We start from the raw sequence: 18,611 nt of genomic DNA, 5'->3' as shown, positions 1-18,611 counted from the left end.
GACCCCAGACTCACTGCTGAAAATCAAACTGGCAGGACTCCAGGTAATACTTTAGCAAAGACAAATAAAGGATTTCAGCTCTGCAGCGCTGTGGGAACAGGTTGTGATTTTAAAGGGACTATTATTAGAAATATGTACCGTGATAATGTCTCCAGCTTTAATGTTGAGGCTCGTTAGGTCGTAGTTGTTGCAGTAGTCCTTCAGCGCCCGTACCTGCATTGCAGCCGAGGCATCTGCAAGACATGAGTGAGCAGCAGCCGCAGATTAATGAGGTGAAGAAGTGGACAGGAGGTCAGGTTAGTGGAGCAGCAATGAGCTGGGAACAGAAGAGGTGGGCAGACTGATATTTAAGTTTCAGTGGGACTGATAAAAATTGTCTGGTGTCTTGTTAGTCTTCTTTATTAATTGAAAGGATGAGGAGGAGTGACAGAAAATGGGAACAGCATGCGGCAAAGAGTCCAACGGGCCGGGATTCAAACTGGGGAATCGCCTGAGCTCTGAGACTTCGCATCCACATGATATAAACCCCAGTTGTCTTGATTTGAGTCACATATATCAATATTAATATTGTGTAAGTTTCAAAAGGACTGACAGAAGAAAACAAATGACAAAACAAAATAGAAACCTCATCTAATATTAGGAGCATATACATTATTATTTTTTTGTTTTCACTTCCTTCATTTACTGTAGAAACCAGTCCTGTCTTTTAACATGTGTGTTTAGTAAATACAGTAAAATCACGGTTTACCATATTTATAAAGCGCATTTAAAAACAACCTCAGCTGTCCAAAGTGCTGTACACTTTAAATATATAAAAATACAATATAGTTGCACAATAATGAACTATACAATAATGGATAAAACAATAGAAGGAATAGTAACCCAATTTAAAACATGCCATGTCAAGAAGTGCTAGTAGTGATGTAAAGACTGCACATTCAGACTTAACGAATTAACGATGCACTCACTTCACATACCTAAACACAACCCTCCCAACAGACACTATGGGTTATGAGTGTAGTTGCTGTGACACCTGTATTAGTTTTGGTTTTAATAATATTGAAAATGTATCTTGTGTTGTTTCCCACTGCCACAAGAGGTAGTCAAACATGTATGTAACCATGTCATGTGTGCGCGTGCATGTGTTTGCGCTCACCTCTCAGCAGTTGTTTGATCTCTCGGCTGGCCTGTGTGGTGGTGAACTGGTTCACGATGTCCAGGGCAGTTTGACTCAGAGTGTTTCTCACACCTGCACTGATGCCACTCTGCAAAATGGAAAGTGGAGGATAGAAAGATGAAATGAAAGGTGCGAGTTGAATGTGATCCTTTTTGAAGCTGCAACATGAGAAATCATCTGCTGCATGCACAGACTGATCCCTTTACAGTTTGTTTTGTGTGTCCTTCAAGGCATTTCGCAACTCTCACTGCTAATTTCCATCACTGTTTTGGTAGTTTTGCTTGTGGCTCTGTGGTTGTTATCATAAGTCTCTTTATAGGAGTTTCTCTTCATGGTTGTTTTGCATCTCTTTGTACTTGTTAAGCGTCTCTTTGGTGTTGTTGTGCATCCCTTATTGTCGTTTTGTGTCCTTTGACTGAGATCTGTGACTTTCACATAGGAAATATTAGCAGCCACTTCACACAGAGCGCCCTGAGCCTGCGTCTCGTAGGCCTGTTTGACAATTCGCCCCTGATTCAGTGTCAGTGTGGCTGTGTGTACACGCCTGCCGCTAACATTTGTTGTGGGTGCTGCCTCAGCAGTAACATCAAAAGTGAAATACAGCAGGATGAGAGAGAGCACTGAAGACTGGCTCTGTTCAAAAGCAAATCATAAGCATCAGCATTTCTTATTCATCTGAAGGTGAGAAAAGGGGTGAAAAACAAACAGAGCTGCTCTGAATATTATTAAAAAAAACAAACAAAAAAAAAAAAACAGGTAGAGTGTTAACCAGCCGGCAACGGTTTTATGTAACAGGCTAACATGACCCACGGGACTCATCACACAGCTCAGTGGGATGAATGACAAATGCTGAGGTGTAAACTTGCCCAGCTGAGGAGAGGGAGAGAGGCCGCTTTAACAACAGTTGCTTATGTAAACACTTATAACAGACAGTCAGACAGACAGAGAGACAGAGAGACAGATAGAGAGACAGACAGCAGGACTTACATCCAGCAGCAGACGTACTACCTCCGTCTTCCCACAGAGGGCAGCCTGATGTAGCGCTGTGCCAGACTCAGACTGTCTGTTGATATCTATGCCGGCCTGAATCAGCAACCTGCAGCACAACATGACAGTGACTTGAACCTTTATTGAAACAGACACATTTATATAAAATAATACAAATAATAAAAAGTCAAAACCAAAACAAACAAAAAAAACACTGTGGGATTAACAGATGTTTAATTCATAATCGTCACATCACACGAGGAGGTTCTGGCTGAGTCACAGGTAGATGGAGAGGACAAGTTTGTCAGACCGTATGACTTCGATGTGTCCGTTCTTGGCAGCGAGATGCAGAGGTGACACTCCGTTGGGGTCGGACGGTTTCGGTTCCAGCATGGCTGCACACATGTTGCTGCTGAGCAGGAGCTGGACCACCTTAAAAAAAATGGGCGGGCAGACACACACACAGTAAAAGTTACTGTATAATAACACCTGGACTGCTCTAGAAGTACGCACTGGTGGCTCCGTCTGTGGGGAAATTTAGATTTTAAATGGGAAAATCTATGAATTCAAATCATTGCTGTTGAAAGTGTGCGATCTGTTTTACTGCTTTAGAATATAGATGCATTAGTCGTGTTATTTTTGTAGTTCCTGGGTGGTTTTAAAGTGCAATCAAACCTTGTTTTGATACTATACTCAGTCAAGATATCATATACATTAACGTTAATTGCCTTTATATGCAATTATTTTCTCGCAATTTTTAATAGTTTTATTGTTCCTGGATACAATTTCCTGCAAACTGGGGTTCACAGGAAATAATACAAACTGTTTTTAATTCAAATTTTCTTTGATAAAGTTGTTTTATTTTCCAGTTATTTTTCTTTTTGTTAAACCATTAAGAGTGAAGAGACAGACAGGACAGCAGGAGAGAGAGAGAGAGAGAGAGGTATTTGACACGCTCCGCAGTTTGGGTTCAAACTGCAGGCGTTGTCATTACGTAGCATATGCTCGGCTCATTCACTTAGAGTGTTTTTGCTTCTACCCCATTCATCCTACTCACATTTCTGCTCTGTTTACTGCTCACTGGCCCTGACACTGCATCACGCTACTGCTAATGCAAATCAGCTATTCACTTTTATTGTGAAGCAGTCACAGGAAATGGATGCTGCAGTCATTCGTCAAAAATGAAAAACAGGACAACGACCCTGTGTCGACACACATTGTTTTTGGCTCTTTGGCCTTTTTTCTTTTCTTTTCTTTTTTTTTTTTTTGCATTGGCTCAGATGAGGATATTGCAGGAAGTGATGAAAACCAGAGTTTCCACAGTGAGCTGGTAGATGCAGGATGCAGGCTGCAAACCTCCAGCTCCTCAGCAACATAACCACCTTTCCTGCACCTTGTTGTTGGACGGAAACAGTCGGTAGCCTGTTTCAGACAAAGGAGCTGCACAGTGTTTGTGGTAATAAATTGCAATAACTGTTACTATGGTGACAGTGGTTTACCAGATTAACCAGGACTAATATCTTAATGGTTATAATAACATGAAGGTACAAATTCACCTGGATTCTTGAAAAAGATATTGAGTGTCAACAGAGAGACGCAGGGAGCACAAATCTTTCTACACCAACATGAAAATTAGCTCAACAAGAAGCTTTTATTTTTGTTTTTCCTAAAATAGGCTTTTGGATTCTTTCAGGGAATACAGTGATGAGCATAATTCATTATACTGACATGTTTTGCTTACAAATGAACAACATGTATAATTAATGTTTTAAGCTTTAACCCAATCACCTGAAGTAAAATGCTAATGCTAGGCTATAAACCACCTCCAACCCCAAGGTCACATGGTCTCAACGTCACCACCACTAAACTTCAACCTGCACGAGAACAAACACAACAGTTTCATGTCCCCTTTGTTGTCTCATTTAGACACTTGTTCGTAACTGGCCTTTTTCACAGAGACATAAAATCTTATCTTGGGGATTTATTTACTGATATATTTTAGGTTGTAGAGTAAAAATGTGAAAATTAGTCAAACTTATGTTTCATTAAAAACCCCACAGACTTCAGGGTGAGGGATGCTGAGCGTACTGCCAGGTTTTAGGACTCATTCCTGTGGCGCTCTGTTTTATTTTCTTTTTTTAAATAAAGGTTAAACACAACTGAAAAACATTTTTTTTTTTTAAATGTTGTTTGCTTTCAGTAAAATCTACTCACTCCGACACGTCCAAATTCACAGGCGAGGTCCAAAGGCGTTTTTCCAGCTGTGTCTGAGATACACGGGTTGGACTGGTGTTGTAGCAACATCTCCGACTGTAACACACACACACACGCACACAAGCACACACACACGCCCACACACACTTGTCTTACTGGCACTGAATCCTGTGGCTTGTAACAACCACAAATCTTGCATGCATCACATAGCAGGTAAACACAGCTAACAATAGCAGACACATGGCAACTACACACACAAAAACACACTCACTGAAACACACAAACACACACACACACACAGTTACCCCATCGTAGTGTCCATGCTGAGCTGATAGGTGGAGAGGGATTTGTCCTTCATCTGACTGCCCGTTGACTGACGACCCCGACTTCAGCAGCATTTTCATTGGCTCAGTCTTCCCCTGCCACGCAGCGTAGTGCAGAGGACGCATCCCTGCACACACACACACACACACACACACACACACACACACACACACACACACACACACACACACACACACACACACACACACACACACACACACACACACACACACACACACACACACAAAAAAAAACACAGACATATAAGACCCCATGAGCACACTAACGACAATATACACTATTAAAAAATCTAGAAAAATGAAAATGTTATTTTGCAAAAAGCAAAAATATCTCAGATTTTCAGATAATTTATCACTGAACTCAATATCTGTTATCACTAAGTTTATCTATCACATTAAACTCAAAGTGTCACCACCAACATTGAAATTATCGACATGTTTGTTTTTGGGCTGAAACTATTAATTGACTGAGATATATAATTCATTAATGGTTTAGGTTGTGTACTAATGAATCACAGTGAGGTTTGGCCAATTGGACTTTTTTGTTGTTGTTATTTTTAATCATCTACAGTACAAACCAAATGATTATTAGATACAAATTGGGAAAACAATTAGTAGATCGATTAACAGTCACAGCCCTAATGTGACATTTCTCTGATGGCTGTAGTCTGCGGGAGTCTTTAGGCTCAGACTCCCAGTGCCTGTCCTGGAAATTCAATCTGACTCTGTTTGACACGCTCGTGACCCTTTGTGACCCGAGGAGCATTGCAAGCATCATTCTCCTGGGACATCCGAGACAAAGTGCTTTCAGACAAAAGGGCAAAGCAAGAAAAGCCCCACAGCGTGAAGCTTAACGAGACCTGAGAGAGCAGCACCGGGACAGGACAAATATATATGTATCATACCATAGCGAGGAGAAGTCTGTGTTTCATAAGAACGATCGGCAAAATGTTAGGATATACATTTACTGTATATATCCACTTATGCAGTACATATAATGCGTGTTCACAGATCAGTACTTATCAAAACGGCAATTTATGATTAATTGGAGGTAATTACTACTTGTTACATACATACAGTACATAGTAGTACATATACAGTACTGTATGTAACATCGCTTAACACACACTATATGTCATTGTATGTGCACATGCATAAATGTGCTACTAAACACTAATGTTAATCATTACTTGATCGTTTACTTACACTTGATAAATGATCTTATCATCTCCTAAATAATTAGGTTGTAATTGATATAATACATTATTTATAAATGCTAAATCCATCTTTTAAAAAGTATAACATTTACATTTACAACTGTGTTTATAATTTACATACTCATTAGTTTTAGTCTATGTATGAATGATGGATTATGTACTTAACAATGAATAATTAATGATTGATAGTGTTGTGGTTATTATAAGTGTTACTGGCTCATTCCTGCCAACATGCAGGAGCCTGCAGAGCTCAGACGAGAGCAGCACACAGAGATTGTAGAGTCACTGCCTGTGCCTCTAACCAGGAGACATTAAACGCCGCTTTGCAGCGGTGGCTGCAAGGTGTAGTGAGCATGTTTCTCCTGGCAGAAACCCAAGCCCCTCCGGTCTGGACACCAGTGATGAGCTGCATCATCAAGCTGACTAAAGAGACCCCCCAGCTTCGTGTTTGCATGAGGGAGTCCTGACTCAGTGGAGAGGTGCTGGCAGAATAAAGAGGCGCAGCGGCTGCAGGAGCTTCAGAAGTTCAAGCCTCAGTTTATGATGCGGAGGAGACACACGAGGAAGCTTCTAGGAAGTGTTTTGATTATTTGATGAGACGAAGGAGGATTTCACACAGACTCCGCTTCCTGAATTTCAGACGTGTCAGTTGTTGAAGGGTTGTGAGTCACACACGTCCTGCGTGTTTTCTTTGGCAGGCACCTGTGGTCATGAGTTACAATACTGAGAAAACCACACACCCTCAGATTGAGGAGACGCTCTGTAAATCACGATACGGTCATATCTGATATTTTCTTACTGAGCGCAATAATGAGGTTCCCACAGAAACTTAATGCTTCCAGCTTCATGGGTCTGCTGTTATTGGAAATACCCTCAGCTGTGTTCCCAGAACTTATACACAGTTACTTGCAAGTTGAACAACTTCCTGTTTATGATGGTTTTTTGGGATAGGATACGCAGCCCTTCCAAGCTCGGGCCTGCAGGATGTCCAGGTCAGGAATATTTGGCTGGCTTTTGCACAAAAAATATTTTCTCATCGGCGTTCTGAGACGAGTTCTGAGGCTTACGTCTCAGTATACTGTTCATCATGTGCCAATTCACATGGACTGATACAAGAAACAATAGCATGATGCATATGCAGATGTGTTTCTGCTTGTTTAATTTTAGTTTAGAGCATAACAATGAATAAATCTGATCTGCCATCTCTAAAGCTTTAACCCTCTTTGTTGTTCCCCCCAGAACTTTCCTGTTTCTGTTTTCAGGAGCCAGTGAGGTTGTCGCAGGTGAAAAGTACTCAAACTGGTCTTTATTTTTTATGAATCGGTCAGACTTGCATTCAACTTATCCATGAGAAAAATTAAGACTGGACTGACTTTACCAACCAGATATTATTTATGTGCAACCAGACCCAGACCTCTCTGCTGGTCTGGGTCTGGGACATGTCCAGTTAATTGCTTCCTGTTACAAAATGAAAAATGTTGAAGCAGCAATCAGTTTTTAATACGCTGCAGATCTAGACCCAGATTCCTCCAAAAGAAGGCTTGCGACTAGTTCTCTTTCTTTACTTTATTATTGTACTGAATCAACCATTGGAGGTTTCCCCCAGCACCTCCATGCAGAGTTGCCCGTTGAGGGGCTCGGACCACCTGGTGAGGATGCCTGCCAGGTGTGTGTCTATATTTAGAGACAAACTGGGCAGGCACGACCGACTGGGAGCGTAGAAGCCCTACATCCTGGAGGGATTATATCTCCCATCTGCCCTGAGATTTCTTCCTCTGGATTCTGCCAGAGTGGGAAGAAGGAGTTTGTTTTCTGGGTTAGAAAGGGAAATCTGGGCTGCTCTGTTTCCACTTGGCTCCCACTCCTGCAGCCACGAAGCATCCCTCTTTTATTGTCTATTGTTTGCTTAGCACACAAATCTGTCGCATCTCATAAACACAGTATAGCACACAGGAGAATTTTGTTTTATTGCGTTTCCAGCATGCACACACTTTTTTTGTTACATAAGAGAGTATTGTTGGCCATGTAGAGGGGGGAAGCCTATGTATGTATTTGTTTTGCCCTTTTTTTTCTTTTCTTCCTGTGATTATTTTTGCTCTCCAGTCTGCCTTGTGTGTGTTTTGTGTCTGTTTTGTTGTTACATAGTGAGTTGTAATGACACTAGTGTGAATCTGTGTGTGTGCTGCTCTCACCTTTATTGTCTTTGATATCCACTGCCGCCTGGGCCTCCAACAACAGAGAGATCAGCTCCTTGTTACCACCCAGAGCGGCATGGTGCAGCGGTGCCAACCTTCACACAGATACACACACAGATTATGTATTAAAAAAACACACACAAATTCATATACATAGTGTAAAACCAGAGCATAAGTTTGCTCAAATAATCTTCAGCGTAGAGCAGCTCCGCCCCTCAGCTCTGTGTGAGCGACGGGAGGGGGCAAATGACCTACTTCCATTAATAAGCAATCTCTCTAGCCTCGAGCCGGGCACACACACACTCTCACACACACACACACACACACAGTGCCTCTATGTGTGTGTGTGAGTGTGTGTGAGTGGCTAATGGATCCCTGGTGACTATAAGGGCCGGGCCCTGGAGTCAAATCAACGAATCAACAGCCATTACACAAGGAGTTGAGTCCAATTATCTGATTCCAATCAACGTCATAAAAAGATCTTTGTTATCTGATGGAGCCAAATGAAACACAATCGTAAACCAAGCATGTGCACACTACAAAACATGCGATCATGATGAGTATAAATATAGCTACGATCCATAGATGTACGACGTTCAGAGTTGATACGGGATGCGGGAACAAATTAAAAAGCTGGAAAAACGTTTGGTTTTGCTTTAAGGTAATTAGCGTTTAGACTCCAGCTCCTCAGTTGGCTGCATGTTTCTAACACAGATCTGAGCTGGGGATAATGCGTTTTGTGATATGGTTGTTTTGATTGTTTTGTTCCTTTTTTTTCTTTCTTTTTTTTTGGCTTGTCGCTGACAGTGGGGTGATCAGAAGATGGGTCAGCCACAGAACAGGCCCTGTGGGACTCGCAGGAGTTTGGTGTGTTGCTCCACTTTGGAGGATGTTTTTATGTTGTTTTTATGGCTTAAATCTCAGATGTGTCTCTGTGTGTGTGTGTGTGTGTGTGTGTGTGTGTGTGTGTGTGTGTGTGTGTGTGTGTGTGTGTGTGTGTGTGTGTGTGTGTGTGTGTGTGTGTGTGTGTGTGTGTGTGTGTGTGTGCAGCTTCTGCACCTGTGGTTCCCAATTATTGTTTTGTTTTTCACTTGTGATCCACTAAAATGACTTAATGTTGTGACCACACACTCAAACGGTGCGGTTGTGGGCTCCACTGAAGGAGGTGCAAAGATGCAAAATGTCTATTGATTATTGATTAATTTCATACAATATTAATGTATTAATTAAATGTCCCACAACAATATCAGTGAGGCTGATGCAACAATAATGTAATGATTCAGCTGTGTCCCTAATACTCAGTTATATGACGGCATAATAACTGTCTTGAGTCATTGATAAAAACCAGTTTTCTGAGGTCACCGTGACCTTGACCTTTGACCACTGAAGTCTGATCAATGTCCAAGTCAACATTTGTGCAAAATCAGAAGGGATTGCCTTGAGGCGTTCTCGACGATATTGATTTCACAAGACAAAAAAAGGCCGGTTTATGTGAGGTCACCATGACCTTGACTTTTGACCTCTGACCACAAGAATCCAATTAGTTGATCCTTGAATGTCTGTGTCATATATTAAGAAGTTCCTTTAAAGGGGAATTGCCGTTTATTTACAATCTGGACCTTATTTCTAGCATGAAATATGATCATTTACTCACCCAGATAACTTTGGTGTCATTATGAGTTGTTCCGACAAAATTAGATCCAGCCGAGAGCCGCGTATGCGAGTCTGCGGAGCAGCGCAATGCAGTCTCTAAATAACACATTATCTGCCGCGAAACTCATTTCACCAATATTTTGTTATGATACGCTAGTGCTATTCCCTTCTGAGTCCGGGGTTAGCTGTTATCAACATCCGGGGTTTGTAGGTTGACCTACTAACCTCTGACCTGGATGATGTCATCTCTGAGCGCGGCGCAGATGGTTTGCCTGAAAGTTGCTACCGCTAATGCTACGGTTCGTTTCTGCGTGTTTCCGACTTGTCAGAACAAAATGAGGCAAGGCAAGGCAAGGCAATTTTATTTGTATAGCCCGTTTTTACAAACAGTTTGTCTCAAAGGGCTTTACATGGCATCGTAACAACATCCTCTGTCCTTAGACCCTCACATCGACTGAGGAAAAACTCCATGGAAAACCCTTTTAACAGGGAAAAATCGGAGAAACCTCAGGGTGAGCAACAGAGGAGGGATCCCTCACCCAGGACGGACAAGCAGCTGGATGAAGTTTAGCTTCCACAGGCTTCCTCTCCGCAACCTGGACTTACTAAAGCTCCGGCTAGTTGAGCTAAAAATCCTCATGCCGAAGTGGAGTCATTATTATCAGAACGAGCCGTGCAGCGCTCAGAGATGACATCATCCAGGTCAGAGGTTAGAAGGTCAACCTACAGACCCCGGATGTTGATAACAGCTAACCCTGCACTCAGAGGGGAATAGCACTATCATAATAAAATATTGGTGAAATGAACGAGTTTCGCGGCGGATAATGTGTTATTTAGAGGCTGCATTCCGCTGCTCTGTAGACTCGCATCATATGGATATACGCGGCTCTCGGCTGGATCTAATTTACTCGGAAGGACTCGTAATGACACCAAGTTATCTGGGTGAGTAAATGATCGTATTTTATGCTAGAAATAAGGTCCAGATCGTAAAAAACTGCAATTCTCCTTCAAGGCATTACTGAGATATTGTATCCATGAGAATTGGACAGACTTCCCAAAACCAACATGCCTCTGGCTCCGTCTCTCTGTCTGTTGCCGGCGCAGCAGAGGCATAAAATGAAGCACGATATAAAGACGTTGAGTGACGGCGGCAGGCCATGAAATAAACATGTTGTAGTCTCTCACCCGTCTGCATCCTGGATGTTGACATTCACCCTCTTTGCTGCTCCGAGGAGCTCTGAAAACAGACAGGGAAGGAGACAGAGGATCAGACAAAGGAGCAACAAATGAAAAAAAACAAAAAAAAAACAGCCCTGATTCAAAACTTCATCAGGATTCAGCGATTAACTTATTCTGTCCTTGTTCTTATCCTAACGTTTCCTGCAGGTGGAGGTGACAGCTACACTACACTACACCTGTGAGCGCTCTGGACCACCCCTCTGTCTTTTAACTGTGTCCTCGCTGCAGAAACAGAGAAGGTCAAGGACACGTGATGAGGTAAACTCACGGGAAACTACACACTTAAATGTTTAAGATCATTAAACATTTGTTTAATATTAGACAAATATAACCCAAGTTAATATAAAATGCAGTTTTTAAATTATGATTTCATTAATTAAGGGAAAAAACGCTATCCAAACCTACCCTGGCCCTATGTGAAAAAGTATTTGTTAAGCATGAACTAACTGTGATAAATCACATTTTTTTGAAAAGCTGAGTTCAATTTCACTCCAATTCCACGCCCAGACCTGATCACTGCCAGAGCCGTTGAATCAAGAAACCACTTCAATACAACCTGTCTGGCTAAGTGAAGGAGGCTGAGAGATCTCTAAAAGCAGCACATCATGCTGCGATCTAAAGAAATTCAAGAACAGATGAAAAAAACAAAATCATTGATCATCTATCTGTCAGTCTGGAAAGTGTTACAAAGCCATTTCTAAAACTTTGGGACTCCAGCTAACCACGATGAGAGCCTGAAATTGAATGAATTTATCACAGTTAGTTCATGATTTAACAAGGTGGGGCGATTACTCTCTCACAGCACTGTATAAAGTTAGGTATAAGTGCAGCTGTAAGCAACATATTAGTCTGAATTACATGATCTATAAAGATTACAAACCGTGAAACAGCAGGTCTAAGAAAACCTAATAAGAGTACCTGCTACATTCAGGTTTCATAGTTTAGTAGTTCATTAGAAATAGCAGCTTCATTTTGGTAATAATCTAATAGTGTGTGCAGTTACTGTGTGTAACTCTGTATATTACTACTACTACAATTCATCCACAACTTAACGGCAACAGGAAATGTGTTTTGAAGGAAACATAATGACTGGCTGGATTACGTTAAGAGGCAATCTCTCTCTCTCTCTCTCTCTCTCTTGTTTTGTTTAATGAATGAAGCTCTACATTTATTAATGACAGTCCCCAGGAGGTAAGTGGGGTTGTTGGCGGGCGTACAAAGTGCACGGCTGTCACACCACAGACCAGAGTTCCTATCCACAGTCCTACGGCTTTGGTTGGATTTAAGCAGCAAAAAAACTAAACTAAACAACAACAACAACACTTTGGTTAAAATGAGGAGAAAGACTGTTTTTGATTACCTGCTAATGAGCGGGTTGTGTTGGCTGAATTAAATCAAACATCTGTCTTCATCTGTCTTTAAGAGCTGGGAGTGTCTGAACGTGATAAAGTTTAATAATGCTGCAGTTACAAATTTGCTTCTTTGCTTCTTTTAGCAGAAGACATATATGCTTTCTGTGAACATTTCACTCCCATGTTCAATATTTGTGACTTACCAATTTGTAAATAACAACATATCCTCATAGAAAACATGTTAAAGTTGTAGTTTTGTGTCCTTTTTTAATATATTTAGAGTTTCATTTGATGTAATTTGTACGATACAGAGGTATTCTGGGCTCCAGCTACTGATTATTATAATCATATAAGTATCTGTACATATTTTCTCGTTGATCGATTAATGGCTTGTAGTTAAAAATGTCCATCACAGACTCAATTTGTCTTAAATCCAAATTTATTATGTTTAAAATCACATCAAAGAAAAAAAAATCAGTTATCAGCTGAAAAATGGGTCGTTTATCATTTATTCCTTTTCATCAATGGAGCGATCACAGGCTGCAGCTGTACGTAGATTATTTATCTGATCTCTGTGTCATATATATATAAGAGACCGACCGCGCTGTGTGCGTGTGTGTTCGTAGCATGTTTGGCCGTATCCGTGTGTCTGTGCCTGTGATTATGTGAATGTGTTGGTATGTGATAGCCTTGATCTTTGACTGAGGCATCACAAAGATGAAGACACCAGACAACAGGGAGGACCACACACACACACACACACACACACACACACACACACACACACACACACACACACACACACACAGGACGCAGAAAAAGCGGCTTGTTTGTCTCTCTGCTTCTACTTTTTTTTTTTTTTTTTTGGTCAAACCCTCATAATCCACGGGGCCATAATCTGTAGCCGTCCTGTAATCTGGGGAAAAGCTTCTCCCTTCCTCTCTCTCTCTCTCTCTCTCTCTGCAGCAGCTCCATCTACACTTCATCCCTTCATCCTGCTCTCACACTCTAATTTTCCCAGTAATTTGCTAAAGACCGCGTGCTGATTGGTAGCTCGGCTAGTTTCTGTTTACACTCTGCAGCTGACATCATTCCCCCTGCATGCATGCATGCCTGTGTGTGTGTGTGTTTGTGTGTGTGTTTTTGTGGACCCTCCTCCCCCGTGTGTGTGTATCTTGGATTAAAAATAAGAACCTTCCTTCCCTCCCCCCTCCTCCCCGCCAGATGAATCAATGACTGCAGATATCTGTGTCACCATCAGACTATCACACAGCCACATGATCCCCATCCTGAGCACCAACTAGTGACAGGACCACAATACCAAACACCCGCCGCCGTTTCCTTCTTACATCCTCTGTCTTCTACTACAAGAAGTCAGGATTTTTGGGCATTATTTAATCATGCTCTCCCTCCCTGACTTGACACTGTGAGATATATGCTGTATATATATATATTTAATGTAATACTAGCTGACAAAGAGGGCTGACAAATACTACCCCACTCTCCCTTCTAAAAAATTCATCCTTCCTTTCGGTTTCAGAGCTGCAGAAGCGCTTCCTCTCCGAGCAGATTTTCACCTTAAAACTTTAATTCAGTGTATTTATTATTATCAAACATGGCTGCCTGATTGTATCACTGACAAAAAATGTTGCTGCTTACTGTAAAATTTCTAGATTTATGTGATTTTCCCTTTTTTTTTTGGGGGGGGGGGGGGGGGGGGGGGGGGGGTTATTCTGTCACGTGCAGTTTGTTTAAGAGCATTACCACATCCTGTCATTGTGTCCTTGGGACCAGGGTTCACATTTTCTTATGATAATTTAATTTTTATTTTTTAGGCGTTAACACTGCAACTCACCACCCCTGTTCCCCAACTCTCCCACCCCCGGTTACCATGGCAACCCCAGACGTGCCACACTCGCAGACTGTCAGTCACTTGGCAAGGATTCACTATGATATTATTTCAAAACATGTCCTTGAAATTGTAGCGGTTTTTTTTCTTCTCATTTCTATTTGACTGGAAATCACACCTTTTTAATTTGAAACCGTCTCCGTGTGGATACGGAGAGTGTGAAGACAAAGGGAGTGCAGGCAGCTGCTGCCTTCAGTGCATCCGAGCTGATTCCTCAGGAACCTCAGGAGAGGTGAAGTGAAGGAGCGGGTTCTCATTATACCCGAGATGTTCTGAGGTCCGGTTTCCATCACCTCTGACTTTCCCTGTCACCATGCATTTAGAGTTTCAGTCTAACACGTCGCCTCCAACAAATGCCAGTGCTCACATGTCGTTCCTCCTCCTCCTCTTCCTCCTCTTCCTTCTGCTGCTGCCAGACGATTGCGCACATATGTTTAAGTGTCTGAACTCAGGGTCACAGCGGGCTGAGGTATCGCTCATAAAAACCACTTATTCCATCCAAGTATAGTGTGTGAGGAGTCCAACCTTCACCTGAACACATCTGAGACACAGCTGAACTTTGAGGCAGATTGTGTGAAGCTGAGGAAACTGGTTCTTTTCTTATTCTACCAACTTTTCCTCTCTTGTCATGGTCAAATCGTTCCTGTGCTGCAGGCAGTTACAGGGGACAGCTGGCTCGGTTTATCATCCCAAAGTGCAGAACAAAATGGTATGGATTGATTTATTCTTATTCACCCAATAGAAATGTTACCAGCTTGTATTGAACATTACTATTACACAGGCAGAGAGTGCAACAGATTAGTCTGCACTTTTCTGCACATGCCAGAAAGAATACAACTTACAGAAAGACAGCTGTTACTGGGACCTTCAGTAAATTGTGCAGTAGAGTATAAATAACAATTATTTAATTAATTCATTTCATCTTCTGCACCGCAGCTGGAGCCTATCTCCGCTGACTTATAGGAAGAGAGAGGAGAGGTTCAACCCTGGACATGTCGCCATGCAGTCAGTCGCGAGGCATTATACATGTACAGACAACCATTCACACCTATGGGCAATTAAGAGTCGCCATTTAACCTAACCTGCATGTCTTTGGTCTGTGGGAGGAAGCCAGAGAGCCCATGCATGTATGGGGAGAGCATACAAACTCGACCAGCCAGTTATTACTCTTTGAGTTCTGGTTAATCTGTTGATCATTTTCTGAAATAATCAAACACTTGTTTTGTCAACAAAAAAATGCCAAAAAACTGTGAAGAGTCAAAAATGATGCTCATATTTTACCAGGTGGCTGATTGACATGGCAACAGCCTAGAGATCGTCATTATTATTCATAATTATTAACACATAGGAGAAAAATAACACATACATTTGAAAACCTGAAAGCAGCAATTGAAAGTCTTTTTTCACACTTAAAAAAAAAAACTTTTAGCACAACAGATTTCTATCATGTTACTAACAGTACACTGTGCTGCATGATTGGGGGTTATTATGGCTGCTAATGTGTTTTCTGGCTTTTATTTTATTTATTTTTTGGAGTGAAGGACAGGGTTTTTAGGAGATGATGAACATCTCATGTGCAGCGCCTGTTGATCTCCGTCCAGACAAGCTAATGAAAAGGAAATTATTTTCATCACGTCGTGCAAAAAGCAGCATGTTACCACTTAGTGTTTTCTGCTGGCTCACTGCTGGTCGACCGCAGCTGAGTTCAGATACAGTCGTTCACTTGATGTGATGGGAGGATGCCAGACCTTGAGCGTCGATAGAGACCGAGACATTGTATGAAACACTTAGTGCCCATTTCAGTTAGTTGCTACAACATAAAAGGCACACAATTATGATAAGAACGTTCCCGCATCTCTAAGATAAAGAGCTTTACTGCAACTGAGCCAAAGATAAGAAAACCATTACCAAATGTCCCTTTCTTTGTATCAGCCGGCACTGGCTTTAAGTATCATCTATTTTAAAGTGTAGCACAGACTGAACATCTCTGTCTGCATCAACTCTTGAGCCGGGAACGCTCACAGAGGACTTCCTGCAGAAAGAAACACCATCATCGAAGACGGCGGCCTTATTTTATTTTATTTTTTTATCAATGTCAACAAATCATCAATCAGCCACACGTATAAACTGATCTCCATCTTCTCTCCATCTTCCCTCTTCAAGCTCTGCATATAAACATTGTGTTTTATTTTCAATCAATCCCACCGGCTGAGAACAGCACCAAATGTATATTACAGTAATCCGCACCTGAAAATAGTTCCCAACAAACAGACTTCCTCATTAGAACTCTGTCCGAAATCAAAACTGTGTATTTTTTATCCGTTTTTAAGGATGCTTTTAAAATTTGATCGTCTACAGCAGGAATTATATTGTCTTTCATAGGAAATGTATATACTTAATAGATTATTTTAGAATTTATATAGGTTTATTATGAGTCAACAAAGCTGTGTAGGCTATACAATTGTTCAGATAAGTAAAGCTAAAGTTTGATGTGGTTGTTGGTTTGTGTGTCAGACTATTTCTTTGCTAAATAACGAGTTAATTAGTGAGCCTTACAGTATAAGAGCTAGTTGTTAGTATGTTAAAACTAGGGTAGCTGTCTCACTTTCTTTCTGGTCTTTACATTAGGCGAAGCTCACCGACTGCATATTTAGACATAAGAGTGGCATCGATCTCATTTAACTCTCATGTTTCCTAAAATGTTGAACTGTTCCTTTAATTACACGAAGCAACAACATAGACACAGCAGCTGTGCTGTCCAATATGGCACCGGTTGATTTCAGATACAGTTTTTAACACATAATTACTAACTTGATTAAGTGTTTAAATAATAGATACAGATTAGTTGTGAGATAACGTTTGTGTTGCCAGGTTGTGGGAATGACACATCTTTTTAGCTATAGCCCTTTAATTCTCTGATGGACCACAAAATCATTCATTAACATACTTGCTCTCAAACCTTTATAACTAACTTTGTTGCTCGGGGGTGTTAGTCTACTCTACACATCAGTGCGAATTTTAGTGCTATAGTGGAGTGTCTTCCTGGAGGGGGATTTTCCACAATCTGGCAACACAGAAGTCATTGTTTTTCAGTGGCTTTTAAATGATCTGTAAAAAGCATTAGCAAACGATTTATTAGCCATTTTAATTAAAGCCTTTGTAAAGTGTATCCTATACGTGGTTCCTGTCACCACCACTTCAACTCCTTTAATCCGCCACTCGTCAGTCGTCACACACACAAAACACACACAAAAAACACACAAAACACACACACACACTCAGTCTCCACCCCAATACACTGCTGCTCTAACACCATTAACACTCTGTTACTGTAATAATACAAACGACAGCACCGGGCACATGACTAACACCTAAATGTGTCAAGTGTGTTTCTGTGCATGTTTTGCTGCACTATTGTGTGTGTTAGACATGTGTGTGTGTGTGTGTGTGTGTAGGCAGCGTATATCCAGCAGTGAAGCATGCTTTCCTGTTTAATTATTAATGTAAAGCATGAACCTGGATTCACACATCTATTACTCATACACACACGCACACACACACGCACACACCCTTTAACCTCAGCCATCACTTCCTGTCTTTTTCTTTTTTTTCCCTTCCTTCCCTGCATCCATATCTCAGCGTTTCTCTCCTCCTGTCCTGCGGTCGCTCCCCTCTCTCTCCCATTCAACTCTCTCCTCGTCACCCATCGTCTCTCCCTCACCCTCTGCCCACCTCTCCCCCCTCTCCCCCCCCACCCCCCCCCCCCCCCCCCCCCCCCTCTCTCTCTTTGTCAGTGTGCAGTGGACTGAGCACTCGGAGCTGATCTGTTCTGGCATTTGAGGAGAAGCATTTTTCTTTTTCATGGCACTGCTGGAATGTTCAGAGACAAACATGCAGAGAGGAGAGGAGAGGGGAGGGGAGGAGGAGAGGGGAGGGGATGGGAGGGGAGGAGAGAGGAGGGGAGAGGAGGGGAGGAGAGGTGAGGTGAGGAGGAGAGGGGAGGGGAAGGGAAGGGAAGGGAGGGGAGGAGAGGAGAGGAGGGGAGAGGAGAGGAGAGGAGAGGAGGAGAGAGGAGGGGAGGTGAGGTGAGGTGAGGAGGAGAGGAGAGGAGAGGAGAGGAGAGGAGAGGAGAGGAGAGGAGAGGAGAGGAGAGGAGAGGAGAGAGGAGGAGAGGTGAGGTGAGGAGGAGAGGGGAGGGGAAGGGATGGGAGGAGAGGAGGGGGGGAGGGAAGGAGAGGGGAGGAGAGGAGAGGGGAGGTGAGGAGGAGAGGGGAAGGGAGGAGAGGAGAGGAGAGGAGGTGAGGGGGAGGAGAGGAGAGAGGAA

The 18,611-nt window shown here is 42.2% G+C and overlaps 1 protein-coding gene across 2 annotated transcripts in view; it reads right to left on the bottom strand.

Moving 5' to 3' along the window:
- The window catches only part of LOC310994335 (caskin-1), a 38,533-nt gene that overhangs the window by 16,581 nt on the left and 3,341 nt on the right, over positions 1–18,611 (bottom strand). For both annotated transcript variants that reach the window (XM_083982983.1, XM_083982984.1), the window contains exons 2-9: positions 10,973–11,024; positions 8,132–8,229; positions 4,684–4,829; positions 4,379–4,474; positions 2,475–2,596; positions 2,165–2,273; positions 1,157–1,265; positions 139–233 (exon numbers count right to left, since the gene is read on the bottom strand). In XM_083982983.1, the coding sequence (XP_083839109.1) occupies positions 139–233; positions 1,157–1,265; positions 2,165–2,273; positions 2,475–2,596; positions 4,379–4,474; positions 4,684–4,829; positions 8,132–8,229; positions 10,973–11,024 (827 nt within the window). The remainder of the gene's footprint in view (positions 1–138; positions 234–1,156; positions 1,266–2,164; positions 2,274–2,474; positions 2,597–4,378; positions 4,475–4,683; positions 4,830–8,131; positions 8,230–10,972; positions 11,025–18,611) is intronic.

The sequence above is a fragment of the Trachurus trachurus genome (genome assembly GCF_905171665.1).
Source record: "Trachurus trachurus genome assembly, chromosome: 1".
NCBI classification, from domain to species: Eukaryota; Metazoa; Chordata; class Actinopteri; order Carangiformes; family Carangidae; genus Trachurus; species Trachurus trachurus.
This window is presented reverse-complemented; position numbering and strand designations above follow the sequence as displayed.